Source organism: Macrobrachium rosenbergii, chromosome 36 (genome assembly GCF_040412425.1).
Source record: "Macrobrachium rosenbergii isolate ZJJX-2024 chromosome 36, ASM4041242v1, whole genome shotgun sequence".
NCBI lineage: Eukaryota > Metazoa > Arthropoda > Malacostraca > Decapoda > Palaemonidae > Macrobrachium > Macrobrachium rosenbergii.
The window spans coordinates 5264394-5283706 of NC_089776.1; the positions used below are offsets into that span (position 1 = coordinate 5264394).

General features: G+C 38.4%; 1 protein-coding gene across 2 annotated transcripts in view; it reads left to right on the forward strand.

Annotated features, from left to right (window-relative positions):
• The window catches only part of RfC38 (replication factor C subunit RfC38), a 230369-nt gene that overhangs the window by 69964 nt on the left and 141092 nt on the right, over positions 1–19313 (forward strand). For both annotated transcript variants that reach the window (XM_067134414.1, XM_067134415.1), the window contains exon 3: positions 5–170. In XM_067134414.1, coding sequence (XP_066990515.1) covers positions 5–170 — 166 coding nt within the window. The remainder of the gene's footprint in view (positions 1–4; positions 171–19313) is intronic.

Consider the following 19313-nt stretch of genomic DNA (forward strand, 5'->3'; position numbering starts at 1 on the left):
ACAGACTCTGTCCAAAAAAAAGTTAGAAATAGTTACCATTGCAAGTAACTACCATATTGAAGTAAACCCCAGTGATGTCGGTATTCATGACCGAGTTGTAATCCAAGAGCTCATTAAAAACATTGCATCTTCCCAGCAGTTGGATATGGGTAATCAGCGAGAATTTAAAGGTAAGTTCTTGTAAAAGAGTATGCTCATAATTTATATATATCTTCCTTTCCTTCTGTTTTGGTGTTGTAAAGTTACCGTATATGCCGGCGTATAAGGCAACCTTTTAACCTTAAAAAATCTCCCCCCCCCAAATAGCAGTTCGTCTTATATGTCGAGTATAAAAAGCATACCTTAAATCCTGCTGAGAATTTTAATGATCAGCTAACCCCTGAAGTGTTGATAGTTATGCCAATAGTTAACTACCGTCACAAGTATTGACACTGTAATAATGGTAAAAACCGTAGGTAATTCAAGTGAATCACTAGTGACATTATTATAAGGCAATAGTATTAGGCAGTTTTATTATTGATACTTATTATACAATGTCCTTTTAACATTGATAGATAATTTGAAGTTACCAAAAAGGCAAATTGAGGCAGTCTAACTTCCTTGTTTACGAAACAGCTGTGTTCTTAGTTCCCAGTTGTGCTTGACTTATGAGCCTTGTTTACTAAAGCCAATATTTCCTTGGTAGTATTTTAAAATCAAACTAAAGGGTTTTGTGATATCAATAGTTCCCTAGTTATCCTTAATATCAGGGTTCTTTCCAATTTTAAAGGAATACATTCATGCGGATCTACTTCCAGTGGGTGGTACTCCGCTGATAGTGACGTCATAGGCGTTGTGCATTTGTCGTGATGTTTATATTTTTCGTTAGGGAATACAAAAGTATTTTTTTTTGTAATGGTGACCTTTAACAAACATTTTAAAATCTTGAAAATATTGATTTTATAAATTTTTTGGTATGATAATTACAATAATTATTGATTTTATTTGTGTCAACTAACTTATATCAGCTGCTAGTGTTATTTAGTTTAATAAATTGGGGGTCATCTTATGTGGTGAAAATACCTCTAAACCTACATTTTTACATGAAAAATTTGGGGGGCAGTCATCTCATACGCCAAACCACCTTATACGCCGGCATATATGGCACGTAGTAAATCTCTCAGCATTGTAGCTCATGATACTGTTTGAATTTAGATAAATAGAAAACTTTCTACCAAATCAAGTTTCTGATCTTTTGTCATGTTGATTTATCATTTTGCTTTTGGTACTGATGTACATGTGTGGATTATCTCTTTAGATTTTCAGATCTATTGAATGTGTAAAGTTAGTTGAAATTAGCCTTGAACAATTACAATTCAGAGTTAATGTTGCTGGGGTCTTGGCTAGTCAATTTTCAGTAAAAACTGGGTTGCTACAGGATAATTAGTTTCATTTCTCTAACTTCTGATATCATTCCATCCATGAAGTCATTAACCCTTAACCCTTAAGGGACGGCATAATATATCAGTGTGCAGCACCCCAGACCAGGGAAACTTTGAGGTTGGCAAAATAAAAAAAAAAATCACATCAATGGAAAGAGAGTGACAGGTACATTCACACTGTATAAATAATAAAATCTAAAAAATTTTCCCTGCCTTCCATGAGAAGTTGAAAATGACTATTTACAACCCCTTGTGGGGCCTCATTTATAAGACAGTCGTAAATTTTACCATTTTATATATGTTTTTCTAATAAATAAGTTTTTTGGATTTTGTAAAATTATTATTACTGCTCACGCAATATCAAAACAGATAAGAAATAAAAGCAGTAACAAATTTTTTGCATATTTGTTGTAAAATATTCACGTAGATTTACGAGAAGGAAGATCCAGTAACTTTTTTTACTTTTACATGCTTTTTCTAATATTTCCTTGCAATTTTCTTTGTAAAATTACATTTACAACCAACATACTGTCATAAAAGACAAAAACAAAATACAACAGCAACCCCTTCATATATTTACAAGCAAATTTACAAAAGGACTCGTGAGAGAGAGATGCAGCACCTTCCCCCTTGAAGTCACAAGTATTACTGATACTGGCCTAACTCTCACGTCTATATAAAAGTTGCCATTAGTGAATTTATAGCATATAGAAGTATTGTCACCTTTGTTTCGAATCATTATTACCATAACGGTGGTGCGTAATTCTGCTTCACACTCAAGCTCAATCCATCCATCTCCCCAAACCTGTTTTACTTCACACTGAAGCTCAATCCGTCCACTAAGGGTTAACCCTTAATGGATGGATCCCCTCAATAGAGGATCTAAAAGAGGTTTTGGGTGGTGGATGGATCCCCTCTGAGGAGGATTAATATTGCGCGCCATACAATTTGTCTGTATCGAGTGGGAAAGAGTTTCCAATACTTCAATGGCCCATAAATGAATTGTGGCAACTAAAGAATTCAGCTCAGCTCGATCGTGGACGTCTTGGGAACTTCAGTATTATTCTTGACTTGGAGGGGGAATATCTTGCGCTTCTCTCTGCCATGATGTCTTTTTATTTATTTGCTCATAAATATACCCAGAGATTACTGTTGGTTTTAGTTCATATCTTTTATGATTTGATGTCAGTTATAGTTGTAATTTGGAAAGAAACATTAGAATAAACATGTTAATGTTTATTAAGTTAATGCATTTCCCAATCTCAGTAAATTTATGTAAATATTTTTCAACAAATATGCTCAGAATTTGTTACTCATTTTAGTTCTTATCTGTTATGATATTGTGTGAGTTGTAATTATAATTCTACAAAATAAAATAAATTATTAGAAAAAAACATGTATAACTTGGTAAAATTTACGTGTGTTTTGTAAAAGAGGCCCCACACATTGTAAATAGTCACTTTCAGCTTCCCTGTGGAAGGTAAGGAAATTTTGTTAGAATTTATTTTCTTACACCACGTGCATTTGCATATCTTCCTCTTTCCATTAATATGTTTTTTTTTTCTTAAATTGGCCAACCTTGAAGTTTGCCCGGTCTGGGGGTGTGCATTTTATATAATTAGCCCGTCTCTTACGGCTTAAAGGACGAGCTAAATATATATCAAGCGCACCCCTAGACTGGGCAGACTTTAAGGTCAGCCAATTTAAGGAAAAAAAAAATCAGTAGAAAGAGAAAGATATGCAAATGCACATGGTGAAAGAAAAAAAATTCTAAAAATTTTTCCCCAACTTCCACAGGAAGTTGAAAGTGACTATTTACAACCCTGTGTGGGGCCTGTTTACAAGACGCTCGTAAAAATGTTAATTTTACCAAGTTATGTGTGTTTTTTCCTAATATTTATTTTATTTTATTTTGTAAAATTATAATTACAGCTCACACAGTATATATCATAACAGATAAGAACTAAAATCAGTAACAAATTCTGAGTATATTTGCTGTAAAATATTTAGGAGATTTACTGAGATGAGAGATGCAGTAACTTTTTGTTAGGTATACTGTACATGTTTTTCTAATATTTCTTTGCACTTTTTTTGCAAAATTACAATTATAGCTGACACACTGTCATAAAAGATAAGAACTGAAACCAACAGCAATCCCTGGATATATTTACGAGCAAATAAATCAAAAGACATCCTGGAGCGGCAGAGAGGCAGTACATTTCCCTCTGAAATCTCAAGGCATATTGATGGATGTCTCTTCCGAGCTGAGCTAAATAATTGCCATAAGTCATTTATGGCCCATTGAAGTGCTGTGAATGTTTTTCCCACTGAATTCATTCATATTAATGTTCACATCCATTAAAGAAACAGCCACGGAGCACACATCCAGACACCTCTTGGTTTGCACTCCACTTTGCCTTCTGGGCCAGGATTTGAGAGGGGTGTGGCTAAGGTGAGCCAGTTTTGTAAATAACTTCAAGTTTGTATGCTAGGAAAATTTGACATTTGTCCCTACACAAATAGAAACCTTCGTTCTTTATGTAGGAGACTTGTCCATTGGTGGGTGTAATCTGGGTACTCTGAACTGACTGTTAGGTTTACCCAGCCTTGGAATACAGTATCATCTTCCTGGTCTATTGGGAGCAAAGGAGGGATAACCCCACACCTCGAGCTTACTGCATGTATAGGGTGTTGCAGTTGCTGGACTTCCAGAACATTAAGTAATGGGCTTGTGTTGTAATTGCTTAATTAGGCTGAAAGACCCTTGCATTATATGCTGTTGGAGACAGTAGAGCAGGCATATGTTAGAACAGGCAGACCTAATCGACAGAATGTTTTACTGTCTAACTTCCTCTCCCCTTGCTAAGAAGGGAGGGGGACTTATATCCTTGAATAGAATACGAAAAGACTGGAGCTCAGTCATATACCTCAACTGCATGCTTGTCCAAACTAGCGTGCACCCAGTCTAGTACCCTGACTCTCTTACTTAAGAGACCCCCCTCTCTCTCTCTCCACTTAATTATTATTATTATTATTATTATTATTATTATTATTATTATTATTATTATTATTATTATTATTAATTATTATTTAGAAGATGAACCCTTTTCATATGGAACAAGCCCACTGGGGCCATTGATTAGAAATTCAAGCTCCCAAAGAATAATGGTGCTCATTAGGAAGTAAGAGAAGATAAAGGGAAATACAAAAAGAAGAGGTCTCTTATTAAAAAGAAAAAATAAATTGATAATAGATAAAATTGTATTAAAATGCAAGGAGAATAGCATTAAGGTAGCAATGCATTGCATCTTTGCTTGAACTTCTGAAATTCCAATTGCATGGCATCCTCAGGGAGACTGTTCCGCAGTCCAATGGTGTGAAGAGTAAAGGACCTCTGGAACTGAGAAGTTCAACAGCGAGGCACATTTACTGCATATTGGTGCTGTTCAGCTAATCTAGTTGCTCTACCGGAAAAGGGGATCAGGGAACAATTGTGAATGTGAAAGATCTTTGTTGAAATGCAACTTACAAAAAAGTGACAAACGAGACCATCCATTGATGGTCTAAGTCATTAGGAAACAGAAACCTACCATAACAGACCACTCTATCTAAATACTGTAGAGGTAAATCTCTGGCAGAAGCAGACATCCACACTGGGGAACAGTATTTTAGTAAAGGGAGCACAAATGACCTAAAACAGGTTGCACTGATTTTTTGACTGTTATGAATATATGAGGCCTTGCGAACTAACACTACCTAATTTACGTGCGACATTTGCTGAAACTTTCATTAGATGTTTCTCAAAAGTAAGATGCGAGTCAAAAGTTACACCTAGAATAGTTAAAGCTTCAGACTCATTGAGCAAAGTCCCATCCACCTGAAGGGAAGGATGGGGTGGAAAATCTCCATGAGATCTGCTAATCAATAGTGCTTTCTTTTTGTTGGAGTTCAGCCTCATACCCCACTGACTACTCCATTCACTGATATGGTCCATGTCCCAGTTGAAGCTGAGGACAACTTCATTTCTCATAAGTGGAGACTTTACTGCATCCACAATTGTTTCATCATCAGTATACTGAACAATCTTGTTTTCCAGGCCAACAACCATATCACTTGTATACACCAAAAATAATAGTGGACCAAGAACACTACCCTGTGGAACTCTGGACACAGTAGGTCTTGGTTCACTAAAGATCCCATCAACAGCAATTTGCTGTTGCCTACCTGTAAGGAAATCTTGAAGTAATCCTAAAGCATATCCCACTCCAAGACTGAAATTTATAAATAGGTGCCTTATGATTTACTGAATTGAAAGCAGCACTAGAATCTATTTGAATTACTCTGCACTGAGAACCCTTATCAATGTTCTCTTGCAAATGGCATGTCAAATCTAAAAGAGCTTCACAGATACCTAACTACTTTTTATTTGCATATTGATTATCAGCTAACAGTCCTTTAGATTCAACATGTTTATATACTGTAGTAGCTTAAAAATAAGTTTTCTGGCAACTTTGGAGAGACAGGGAGAATAGAAATTGGCCTGTAGTTACTGCAGTGTGCAGATATGGCGCTCTTTGGAACAGGCACTGTATTACTAAGCTTGCACTCATCCGTAATGGTACTACATCAACATAAAAATGTATAGAATCTACTAAACTTGGGAGACAACACACTAGAAACTTTCTTAAAAAAACAAAGGGAAGAAACCATCAGGATCTTCACCCAAACTATCAAGATTATCCAGAATTTTCTGAACACCCCTAGAACGAAATGCAAATTTTTTAAGAAGTTCAGGATGACAAATATCAGGGAGAGGGACATCCTCAGCCGATTGCTTAGCTTCAGAAGATCGATGAAGCCATGCAGCCTTTTCTCTAGGGCCAGTAACCAAACTACCATCATCTGTTAGTAGTGGTGGAATGGAAGGTGAGCCTGACACAAAGATAGATGATGCCGATTTACTTCACCTCAGATGAGGCTGAGTAATTTCTTCAAGTTTCCTCTTCAAAGAATTATTGTAATTTCTGTCGGCCGTATTGTAAGTTCTACTGTAATTGCAGCATGTCAAGACAAACTCTAATGGCTACTGGTCACATATACAAAGAGTATACGCATACATACGATAAAATGAGAAAATCTTTCTTATTTACGAGACACAAATTTAATTGCTGATCTCTTTTATGTGAAAAATGCAAAAAATTCTTTAGGTAAGTGATACACGAGTGAGACGACTATTCTAGGAACTAAGGGTTTTGGAATTCAGCGAAACTTCTTTCAGAGCGTAATTATCTGGCGCATGGCCAAACAAATGATCGTATCTGAGCGAGAGACAGTGGCTGGCCCGGGTTATTTTTAGAGGGACTAGAGTTGCCAACTGTGGTATACCTATGCCCTGTGGATTGACAAAATGGCCAATGCCCTATCTGAGAGAAAGTTACGCCCTCCTTCTCTCGATATACCTGCACTAAGCTGAATTCCTAACTTGAGCTAACATGCAATATTGCCACATGGAGGACAAAGCCCTTACTAAATTACTAACTGGCAACCTACTACCCCAGTGACATGGAGTGATGTTCCATCCAACACTGAAAGTTTGCGGTTCCTGTTTTATATGCTTGCCAGCTTAAGAAATTTCAGTGCTGCTTGCATTTGCTCTTGCTGTTTCTCTAAGGCTGAATTCGCAAGATTTAAGTATGCATTACTGTACAATTCACTACCTATTGCACTTCATAAAACAAACACTGAGATTTGACAACACCTTACCTCTCGTTCCTTTTCCAGTCTTGCCATGTGGAGATTTGCAAAATCAAAAGATGTATTGTAGGCTCGCATAAGTTCTGCAGACTAGCTGGCAGGGGCTCATTTTGCTAATTTACTGCAGAAATCCTGGCAAGGTTGCCACTTTTACAGTTGGACATGGGTTGGTTACTTTAATGCAGTATGAATTAGGGTAAGCCTTGAACATCACTCACCGTGGACAGCTGTAAACACAATAAAACACATGAACAGACAGAATTACATATAAGATTAATGGTAGGTCACCAATTGAAAGTTCTAATCAATACAAGATTCTACTTTATTGCACACAGGTTAGGTAGTTCAGTAAATAAAATACTGATTCAACTTCCAGTAAAGAAAATCAGTTATAAAATTTAACAGCACAAAAGAGCCAATGGCTTGGGAAATATAAAGGTTGGTTCTGTGAGAATTCCACCACATGCACACATCACTTTCAACATAGCAATGTTTTTAAAACTGCCGCAGTAAGGCAGAATTCTCCAGGCAAGGTGGATGTCTAGGACAAGGGTGAATGATATAACACGTGTCACGGGATGCCTTTCCAATGTGCACTTTGCAGCAGTGGCTGGATAATCTGAGTTGTCATCCTTTAACCCCAGTGTAGCCTCTTGTGGCCAATGGTTTCCAGTTCACAGAAAGAGTACTGTGGCAAGCAGGGGATCCCCCACTGTGGGTGACGGCTGATGAACAACTAGCAGAGAGGACTGTGACTGAGTATTAACTGAGAGCGAGCAGATTGGCCTGAGGGCAGACATCATCTTCAACACATGGGCATCAGCTGGTATCTGTGGAGAACATTTGAGAACTAGTACAAGACTCACACAGCAGGAGGTAGATGAATAAAGGGGTTAAAATCTGGGACGCTTGGTTTCCTTGGCAGTAAGCACTCCCAAGTGAATAACTTAATTTCCTACCTGGACCAAATGAGAATGACATGCCTTAAAGTACCCTTCCACACTTTTATTTTTGGGGCCTGGGTGATTACCCTTATCTAAACAATTCTACTTTGAGAGCAAAGGGCTCTGACCCCTACAACGAGACAACAGCTGATATCTGCAAAAATGTATACAATATATACATTATGTATATATATATATATATATATATATATATATATATATATATATATATATATATATATATATATATATATATATATATATATATATATATATATATATATATATATATATAATAACTTAGAAGACCAGAGCTGCAACTCTAGGTACATCTCATCATGTACATTTATTTTGCCAACGCTTCACAACTCATAGTCGCATCCTCAAGGCTATGATAAAAATACAAACGCAAACTTTAAAACCAAGCACTGCATAATCCATATATATATGTGTGTATATATATATATATATATATATATATATATATATATATATATATATATATATATTATTATATATAGATATATATATTTACATATATGTGCTGTATATACTGTATGTATAGAGAGAGAGAGATTATACATCATATATATATATATATATTATATATATATATATATATATATATATATATATATATATATATATATATATATAAAATAATATATATATATATATATATATATATATATATATATATATATATATTGACTATTTATCACATCAAAACTCTTCAAGTTGTCCTTTAATATCAATTCACTCTACCTCGGAAGTCATATATTTTTCATATATGACAAGGGAATTTTAGTTGATAATTTTCATTGGAACCTAACTAATGACGGGAATCAGGACTACAGTGACACACTAACCAGTTTTTATCAACAAAAATTTAACAATTATATGAAAATATACATTTAATTTTAATGAAATAGTGATATTAAAAATAATTTCTTGATTATATAAACCCTGCAAAAAGTATATTTGTTTAATTTTTATATATATATAATATATAGGTTTATCAATATTTTATATATGTAAATTAAATATAACATTAAATATATATTAAAATATAATGATTTCTCTCTAATACTCTTTCAAGTTACAATTCACAGACACACAATTTTTATTGAACCTATGAATTTTTTCATGACATACAACATTTGTAACACTGGGAAACCCTGCAAAAGTGTTTGTTTAATTTTTAAAGTAATTTATAGTTTTCATGAAATAAATAAACATTTTTATTAAAAGTAATGATTTCTACTAATTTTCAAATAATAAGATTAATAAAATTAAATAATAATAATAATAATTTTCAAATAATAATTAATAAAATTAAATAATAATAATAATAATAATAAATAATAATAATAAAACTGTAATTACAAAAAATTCGCATTATTTTGAGAAACAAATTCTTCCCTCATCTTTTGTAAGAAGGAGGTGAAGGCAAAAGCTGTCAGACATGTCATTTAACATGACAAGAAGGGGAGTGTTGCTAATCAGTGGTCAAATTTTTCTTGTAATTCTCTCTCTCTCTCTCTCTCTCTCTCTCTCTCTCTCTCTCTCTCTCTCTCTCTCTCTCTGTCTCATAATAATAATTCAAAAAAAATTACTCTCTTAAGTAAGGACAACTGTTATCTCTCTCTCTCTCTCTCTCTCTCTCTCTCTCTCTCTCTCTCTCTCTCTCTCTCTCTCTCTCTCTCGTTGAAGTCAGCCAACCTCATTATTACAGCACAGTTTCTCTGTATGTCTTCAACTGTACAGTATATAATTTTGAATTGATCTAAATTTACCTGTACTATTTACAAAATGTAAATGTGCTGTTCTAAAACATAGAGACATAGAGCATTTCAAAACAAAGAGAAAGTGACAAAATAAAGAAGTTTTTAAAAACGAGGTTGAGAAGACTTTTAAAAATAGATCGGCAGAATGGGGGAGAGTGTCACACCATTTATTTCCTTTTTTAAGGGTAATGTATTAAGCTAACTTTTAAATGAAAATACAGTAACTTTAATTTCATTTAAAAGTTAGTTTAATACTGAATTTCCATCTTTTGATATCTAATGTAAGAATAACTCTCTCTCTCTCTCTCTCTCTCTCTCTCTCTCTCTCTCTCTCTCTCTGTGTAATAATTCATAGATAATATAACTTGATATTTCAAGTAAGGGCAATCTCTCTCTCTCTCTCTCTCTCTCTCTCTCTCTCTCTCTCTCTCTCTCTCTCTCTCTCTCTCTCTTGTGTGTTATTCTCTCAGTCTCTGTAATAATTGATGAATAATTTCAGTCTCTTAAGTAAGGACAACCCTTATCTCTCTCTCTCTCTCTCATAGTTAGCACTCACACATTTTTACAACTTATCAATTCTCTGTACGTCTTTACCTGTACAGTAGATAGTTTAAATTGATCTAATTTGACCTGTATCGTCTAAATTGATCTAAGTGTAAATGTTTAGTGTTGCAAATATGTTCTAAAACATAGAGACATAATAACTAAGAGTTGTATTAGTCAAAATATAAAACACTGTTCATGAAAAAGTATTTCAGAACAAAGAGAAAGAGACACAGAATAAAGAAGTTATTAAAAAGAGGTTGAGATGATTCTAAAAATAGATCAGTTGGAAGATGAGAGAGAAAGAGAGAAATTCTCTTCCATTTCTCAGTTTTTATGTCAACCATTTATTTCTCTTTTTTTAAGGGTAATGTATTAAGCTAACTTTTAAATGAAATTACAGTAACTTTAATTTCATTTAAAAGTTAACTTAGTAATTTGGGAGCATGATTAGGGTCATATTTAGTGTCTAAACTTTAGAAATAACCATTTATTAGCATTTTTAGAGACCATGCCAAACTTAGAGCAAAAATTCACCTTGTTTTAGGGTTCTGGAACCTAACCTTGCATAAGTTTGCAGTATGACCATACACACACACACACATATTATATATAATATATATATATATATATATATATATATATATATATATATATATATATATATATATATATATATATATATATATATATATATGTGTGTGTGTGTGTTTATTTGTATATATATATATATATATATATATATATATATATATATATATATATATATATATATATATATATATGAATATATATATATATATATATATGTCACATAATATATATATATATATATATATATATATTATATATATATATATATATATATATATATATATATATATAAGGGATTTTGACAAAGGAAAAATCTATTTCTGAGGAAGGTCCCATGTCACCCGGTGAAATTCCATTGTTGCACGAATTTCTAGGTATAAAATGCTAGATATACCAGAGAAAAAGAGCTTTCAGGAATGCTGGGGTTACTACCCCCCAGATCGAGCGTCTTCTCCAAGGAAGACGCCGGTATAACGAAGGGTGAGTGAAAGGATCACTACCACGGAGTCTCACTCGAAAGATATCTCCCTGTTAAAACCCCAGAAGAGAGCGGTGAGCCGTTACAGCCCCCACACACTGACGCCCGCCAGGCCGGCGACACCAGCGCCACCTACCTCATTCCAGGCTAGCACCACCCCCAGGCTTGGCATGTGCAAGTAGTGGTGGAGCAGAAGGTGCCTCAGGGGAGGGTCACCGGGTGACACGGGGCCTTCCTCAGAAATAGATTTTTCCTTTGTCAGAATCCCTTTTCTGAGTCCAGCCCGTGTCAGCCGGTGAAATAGTGATAGAGAATCATGCCAAGGCTGCTAACTACGAGGAAACAAGGTAATCTGAAGAAAAAACACAAATTATGAAAAAATAATTTTAATCAGGATATCTCTTACATGAAAAATACTTGAGTACTAAATTGGAAAAGTACAGTAAAAAATCTTAACATTACGGTATATGTGACCAAGCCCACAGCGTGGCAGGGAAAAAACCCAAAAATACTTAAGACTACAAAGGTATAATGTTAATTCAAAAATTACTTAGAACTAAAGAGTAAATATAACCTTATAGCTACACACACTTAGAGACAATACAACATGGGAAGAATTACATATATATATATATATATATATATATATATATATATAACATATATATATATCTGGGGTACATGGAGCAAAATAAAAACCGCCCAGTACCCCAAAGAAAAAACAAATCATAACATGTCAAATTATAGTTTCCACTCAACAGAGACAATAATAATATCAATATGAGGAGCAAGGCAGTGAGGCATGATCAACCAGGAGGGCAAGCAGAGAAGTAAATGAGGCAGGCGGGGGGGAAAGGAAGGATAAGGATGATGATTAATTAAGGTGGGGAGATGACACTTCCCACAGCTATTGTAGAAAATTTCAGGGCTTTGAGTGTTTTTAAATAGTGGCGTTTAAACACTAGAGGTGATTTCCAACCCGTATATTTGGATAGTTCTGAGAAATCCATATTATGAAAGTAATTAATAGAAGTAGCAACTGCTCGAATATCATGAACCTTAGGAACTGAATCTGGGTTAGCTTGTTTAATAAAATACAAAATTTGTTGCCTTATTGCATTTATCGAAAGAGTACCACCTTTCTCCCTGATAAAAAGAGGACCCGACTTACACTGTGGAGTTCTTAAAAAGGTAAGACTTTAAGTGTATAAACTGGACATAAAGACTGGTCTTGTGGAAGGGGCACCACCTTCCAAGGAGACCACCTGTCTTGTGGGTCTTCATTTTAGCTAAAAATCTAGGGTCAGGGGAAAGGAGGACTTCTCCGGACGGGAGGAAGTTGACAAAATCATCACCTCTAGTGAGAGCCGATAGCTCTGAGATTCTGGCACCTGAAGCCAAGCTAATCAGAAATAAAGTCTTCCTTAACAGATCCAAATAAGAGCATTGAAAGTTGTCAATCTCAGATGCTAACTTAAGAACATCATTGAGGAACCACGTAACAGATTGTGGGCGTGATACTGGGTCTCAGACGAGCACATGCTCTGGGGATAGATGAAAAGTAGGAATCTGTAAGGTCAATTTTAAAGCCATAAAGAATACCTTCTTCAGGGCTGACTTGACTGTGGTAATAGTGGCCGGGCAAGGCCTTTCTCAAACAATGATCTAAAGAAGGTAACTGCTAAATTAGTCGTCATGATTTTGGCTTCAGATGCCTTCAGAAAGGAGGCCAATTTTTTGACTGCTGAGTCATATTGTCTAAGAGTAGAATCTCTTTTGTCTGATTCTAAAACAGAGTGTTAACGGGTCAATGTTTGCTCCCTTTTGGGCTGCGAACTTTATAAAGTCCATAAAACTAGGGCATTCTGAATTCTTGAGGAAGCTGACACAGTCTTGGTTTGTACTGTCTGGGTCAGTTTGGGCTTGGGAATCAAGACTCCGCAACCCCAGTTCCTGAAGAAGAGGGAACCAGTTGCTCTTCGGCCAATAGGGGCTACCAGGCTGGTTGACCTTTGAATGTCCTGAGTTTGTGTAATACTTTCAGCAGCAAGTTTATTGGGGAAACAGATAAATCTTCTCCCAATTGTTCCACTCTACTGTCATTGCGTCCGTGGCGTGCGCCTGAGGGTCCAGGTTGGGGCCACATAACAGGGAAGCTTGAAGTTGCTCTCCGTTGCAAACAGATCCACTTGGAGACCCGGAACCTGGCGACAAATCCATTTGAATGATTCCCCGTCCAGGGACCACTCCGTTTCCAACGGAGTAGTTCTGGACAGGGAATCTGCCACCACGTTCCGCACCCCCGCTAGGTGGGTGGCTGACAGATGCCAGCTGTGCTTGTTCGCCAGGGAGAAAATAGCAATCATTACCTGGTTTACTCGACCTGATTTGGAGCCGCCCCTGTTGATGCAATGAACTACCACTGCGCTGTCCAATACCAGCCTGATATGAATCCGGCTGGGGGCGGATTTTCTTTAAGGTTAGAAAACCGCCATAGCTTCCAAGGTGTTTTATATGGAACTGCTGAAACATTGTGGACCACGTTCCCTTGTACTTTTGTTTTGGCGAATATCCCCCCCAGCCGCTTAGAGAAGCGTCTGTGTGAACCACTAGTGCCGGAGGGGGAAACTGAAGTGGAACTGTCTTGGACAGGCCACTGACTGTGGACCAAGGCCGCAGTCTTGTCTTTAAGATTCGAGGAATAGAGGAGACCTTGTCTCTGAGCTTGACATTGGCTCGACTCCGCCACACTCTGTTTATGTCTTTTAATTTTGCTTTTAAGAGCAGGTCCGTCACTGAGGCAAATTGAAGAGACCCAAGGACCCTCTTTCTTGGGACCGGCGGGATGCTGATTGGTTTTTGAGAAATTTCCTGGTAAGAGATGCTATCTCCTTCCTCTTGGGAGGCGGGAGGATAACGTGTAAGAGGACAGATCCCACTGGAGACCCAGCCACTGAAACCGGGACTCCGGAGTCAGGCGGGACTTCTCTCTGTTCAGCTGAAAACCCAACGACTCCAGGAAGTTGATGACTGTGGCCGTAGCCTTCCAACATTCTAGAACTGTTGGAGCCCAAATTATCCAATCGTCTAGATACGCTGCTAGGGATATCCTCGGGACCGGAGTTGCTGAACTACCGTGTCCGCCAGCTTGGTAAATATCCTGGGCGCAATGTTTAGACCAAAAGGCATGACCCTGAAGGAGTAGGCTTGATTCCCGTCTGAAACCGAGGAACTGAGAGAAGTTCCGGCGCAACCGGGACGTGATAGTAAGCGTCTGAAAGATCGATAGAGGTGGTGACGGCTCCACGCGAAGTAGAGTCCGTGCCTGAGCTACCGTAAGCATGCGAAATTTGTCGCATTTTATGTAGAGATTTAGACGCGACAGATCCAGGATCACTCTTTGCTGATCGGAGTCTTTTTGGGAACAGTGAATAACCTGCCTTGAAACTTTAGGTGCCTTACTTTCTTTATTGCTTGTTTGTTGAGCAATTCTGCCATGTAGTCCTGTAGGACTGATGAGGGTGGCTGGTAAAACCTGATCAGAGGAGGAGGGTCTTTGATCCAGCTCCATCCTAGACCCTTGGACACAATGCTGTGTGCCCAAGGGCTGAAGGTCCATTGGTCCCCTGAACCAATACAGGCGACCACCTACCTGTTTGTTCTCAGTGGGAGGGAGCGGGTTTGTTCCCTCTACCACGTCCAGGCTTACCTCTTGGAGTGGTGTTGGACTTTCCTCTGTAAGGAGCCCTACCTCTTCCCCCCCTTGCGCTCCTATTAAGGCCGTGAAAGAATCCACGGCCTTCATAGGTTGGATTGTATGCTGGTGAAGCAACATACGAGGGTGCGGCAAGGGAATGGGCTGGTTGAACCAGCACATATTGTTGGGGATGGGCCTTTGAGGTGGAGGGCTGTGCCACTGCCGAGACCGGGACGGCTTGGACTACCGCCTGATGATGGGGTCTCTTATGCCTCCTGAATCATTTGCCTCCTCTCGCCTGGGGGCCGCCAGATTCTGTGGTCTTTCGCTTGTAGGCAGAGATGCCCCAGCGAGAGCGCAGACTCTGGTTGGCCCTTGTAGCCTCCCAAGAACATTAGTAACCTCTTCTTCAGGGAAGAGGTTAGGTCCCCAGATTGAGCTCTTCACGAGCTTGTTAGGCTCGTGACGGATGGTGGCATCAGCGAAGATAAATTTCCTGCATTCAAGCCTGGCCATCATAAAATCAAACAGGTCGGACTGAAATCCCTCCAATAGGGATTTAGCCAAGACCTGAAAAGAAAGGCCGTCTGCACAGGAGACGGCAGTGGCTTCAGTGAGGCAGACGGAGTTCAAAGACCGGGCTAACTTAGTCCGGGCCTCAAACTCTGCCTTCAGCAGGGCTTCCGGTAGCTTAGGAAGCTGCTCGCTAAATTGTGTTGAAGCACAAAAAAGCGTCCAGCTTTCCAACAGTAAAGGTGGACGGGCGTCAATCCAAAAACTCATCGCCCCTGGGAATACCAGGGATGTGGAGTCTGTTTCCTTTAATTGTGGTAATGGGTTGCCATCAAAGCACGCCGGGCCGTAGCCAGAGCGACTTTGTTTAAGCAGGAGTCGGCAACCTGTCACCCAGGGCGAACATAGTGAAATTGCCCTTGAAAGGTGTCAATTTAGTATTATCGGCCTGCCACTCCGTCAGAGTGCGCGCAGGAGAGCCGACTGAGCCTGGTCTCTAGGGGAAGATCACTGTCTCCCTAGGAACCTTGTCTGAGCGTCCAGGCTTCCTCCGTCCAGCCTAACGAAGCCTGGGTAAGGGGCAAGAGATCGGCGGGAAAGATCTCAAGCTCTTCCAACCGCCTCGTGCCAAGACCTTCAACCGTTAAGGTGCCCTCGTGTTGGATAGCCCGGAGGGCGAAACGCCAAGGGTTCCCGACGTCAAAGGGAGGGAGATCCGCCGTGTCTGGAATGACATACTGGGGTTCGGCTCTGCCTGGGCGAGCTATCCCCGCCAGTATATTGGCATGACTGGTCAGTTTCTCAGAGATTTGAGTGAATTTGGACTCAACCTCTGCCGAGAACCTCTCGAAAAGCTGGTTAGCAAAAGACTCCGGATCAAAGGCAGGCTGGCGAGGAGGGCTTGGTTTTGATGCCCTCTTACTCGCGCCTTTGCCGGAGGAACCAGACTTGCTCCCGGAGGCTACCGGTGCTGAGACCTTAGCCTTCGACGGGGGGAAAGGCAAGGCTTTCCTGGAAGACGAGGACTTAAAGCCCTTCACCTTCCATGAAGTCTTCAACTTCAACTTGGGGATAGCTGATGGAGCTCTGTCACCCAAGGAGGAAGACTTCACAAAACCTGCAAAAGAAGATATTGATGAAGATGGGGAGTCAAAAAGGGGGCCCGCCCCCGCAACCTCACTTACCTCGCTACTTACCACCTGGTCCTGTTCAGTGTTCATGGGTTCCAGGTCCAAGTCTAACGCGCGACGGCGTCCTCCGAAACCTCCGCGTATAGGATTTCCACTTGGGGGAGGTGGTGGGGTAGGGAAGAGGGGTAGGCTACGAGAGTGAAAACAGGAGACAAGGGAAAATGATTCACCCGCTCAACTGCAAACACACACCGCTCCAAGAATAATTAAAACTTGGTAGGGTGGTCTACTTCTAGGGGGGGGGGATGCGACCAAGACTCAATGCCCAACTCCTGACTAGGCGAAGCCTAATAAAATACCGAACTAGGCCTAGCCTAGGCTAACGGAAGGAGTACGGGAAGGGAGGAGGAAGGAAAACAGGGAGAGAAATTTTGTGCCGAGAGCCAACCGGGACCGAAAAGAGGGGGCAAAAAGGCGACTAGCCTAGAGGAGACACACCCAATGAACTCTATTCCTTCGAAAAGAAGGAAGAGAACGAAGGGGCTCACTCTGCCACCCCCAAAACGACCACGGAGGAAACAGCAACAAAACTCCCTCAACCCGATGGATCCTCCACGCCTAACCTAAAGGGCGAGAGGAAAGGAAGCAATACAAGCCTAATGTAATAGGCAAGGGAAGACCCACACCCATAAAAAACCATCACACACAAAAACATAGAATTTAACAATAATGTGCTCGTGCGAGGTGCGTAGCCTACCTCGGGGAAGCGGTTAGATCTGAGGCTGCCACTACCTCGAGGAGGTAACCAATGAATATATACATAACAGAGCACCAACGCCAAGAAAAAAAATAAAACATAGTCTTAATATAGACTAAAATAAAGTAATACCAACAAGGAACTCAGCCTGGGGGAACCTGATGGGCACCACGGGAACCTAATAGGGACCGTAAAGGTCTCATCGAATTTATTAAGACCAAAAGGGGGCCACCCAGGAAACCCGCCAGGAGGAGAACTGGGGGCAGATAATAACATATAACGACAAGGAGACAACCCCAACAGAAAGAGACTGATGGGGTCGCCTGCGTGATGTCGACATGGCTGGTAGGGGACGCCGTGGGCCATAACAGAGTTCTCATAATTGTGAAAACAGAGACAATTACAGCCAAAATATCGAAAAAACCACAATAAGATGGTACTTAACTTGGAGATGGTAAAGCTGCTCAAAGACATGATGAATTGGAAGAATAATCCAATAAAAGGCACAAGCACAAAAGAGAGTAGTAGCAAGTCACGTGCTAGAAAATGGAATGAGGTAGGTGGCGCTGGTGTCGCCCGGCCTGGCGGGCGTCAGTGTGTGGGGGCTGTAACGGCTCACCGCTCTCTTCTGGGAGTTTTAACAGGGAGATATCTTTTGGTGAGACTCCGTGGTAGTGATCCTTTCACTCACCCTTAGTTATACCGACGTCTTCCTTGGAGAAGACGCTCGATCTGGGGTAATGTAACCCCAGCATTCCTGAAAGCTCTTTTTCTCTGGTATATCTAGCATTTTATACCTAGAAATTCGTGCAACAATGGAATTTCACCGGCTGACACGGGCTGGACTCAGAAATATATATATATATATAACATACAGTGAACCCCAGATTCAAGGGGATGTGCACCGCACCCCCATAAATAGCTAAAATCTCATAATACTTAAAAACCCTGAAAAATGCTTATATCTGAGTATTTTATAATTTTATCAAAAGGTGCATTTATTCATGAAAAATTATATGAAAATACAGTAATTAGTGAATATTTCTCAGTGAAAAATACATAAATGGGCACATTTTCTTGAATAATGGGTAGATATGTTCCACAGAGAAACCAGCCATGAGTCCTGCTAATGGGGTTTTACTGTATATACAGTATATATATATATATATATATATATATATATATATATATATATATATATATATATATATATTATGTTATGTTATGTTATGTATGTATATATATATATATATATATATATATATATATATATATATATATATATATATATATATATATATATATATATATATATATATATATATATATATATATATATATATATATATATATATATATATATATATATATGTGTGTGTGTGTGTGTGTGTTTATTCATGAAAATTATATGAAAATACAGTAATTAGTGAATATTTCTCAGTAAAAATACATAAATGGGCACATTTTCTTGAATAATGGGTAGATATGTTCCACAGAGAAACCAGCGAATGCATGAGTCCATGAATACGGGGTTTTACTGTGTATGTATATATATATATATATATATATATATATATATATATATATATATATATATATATATATATATATATATATATATATATATATATAAATATATATATATATATATATATATATATATATATATATATATATATATATATATATATATAT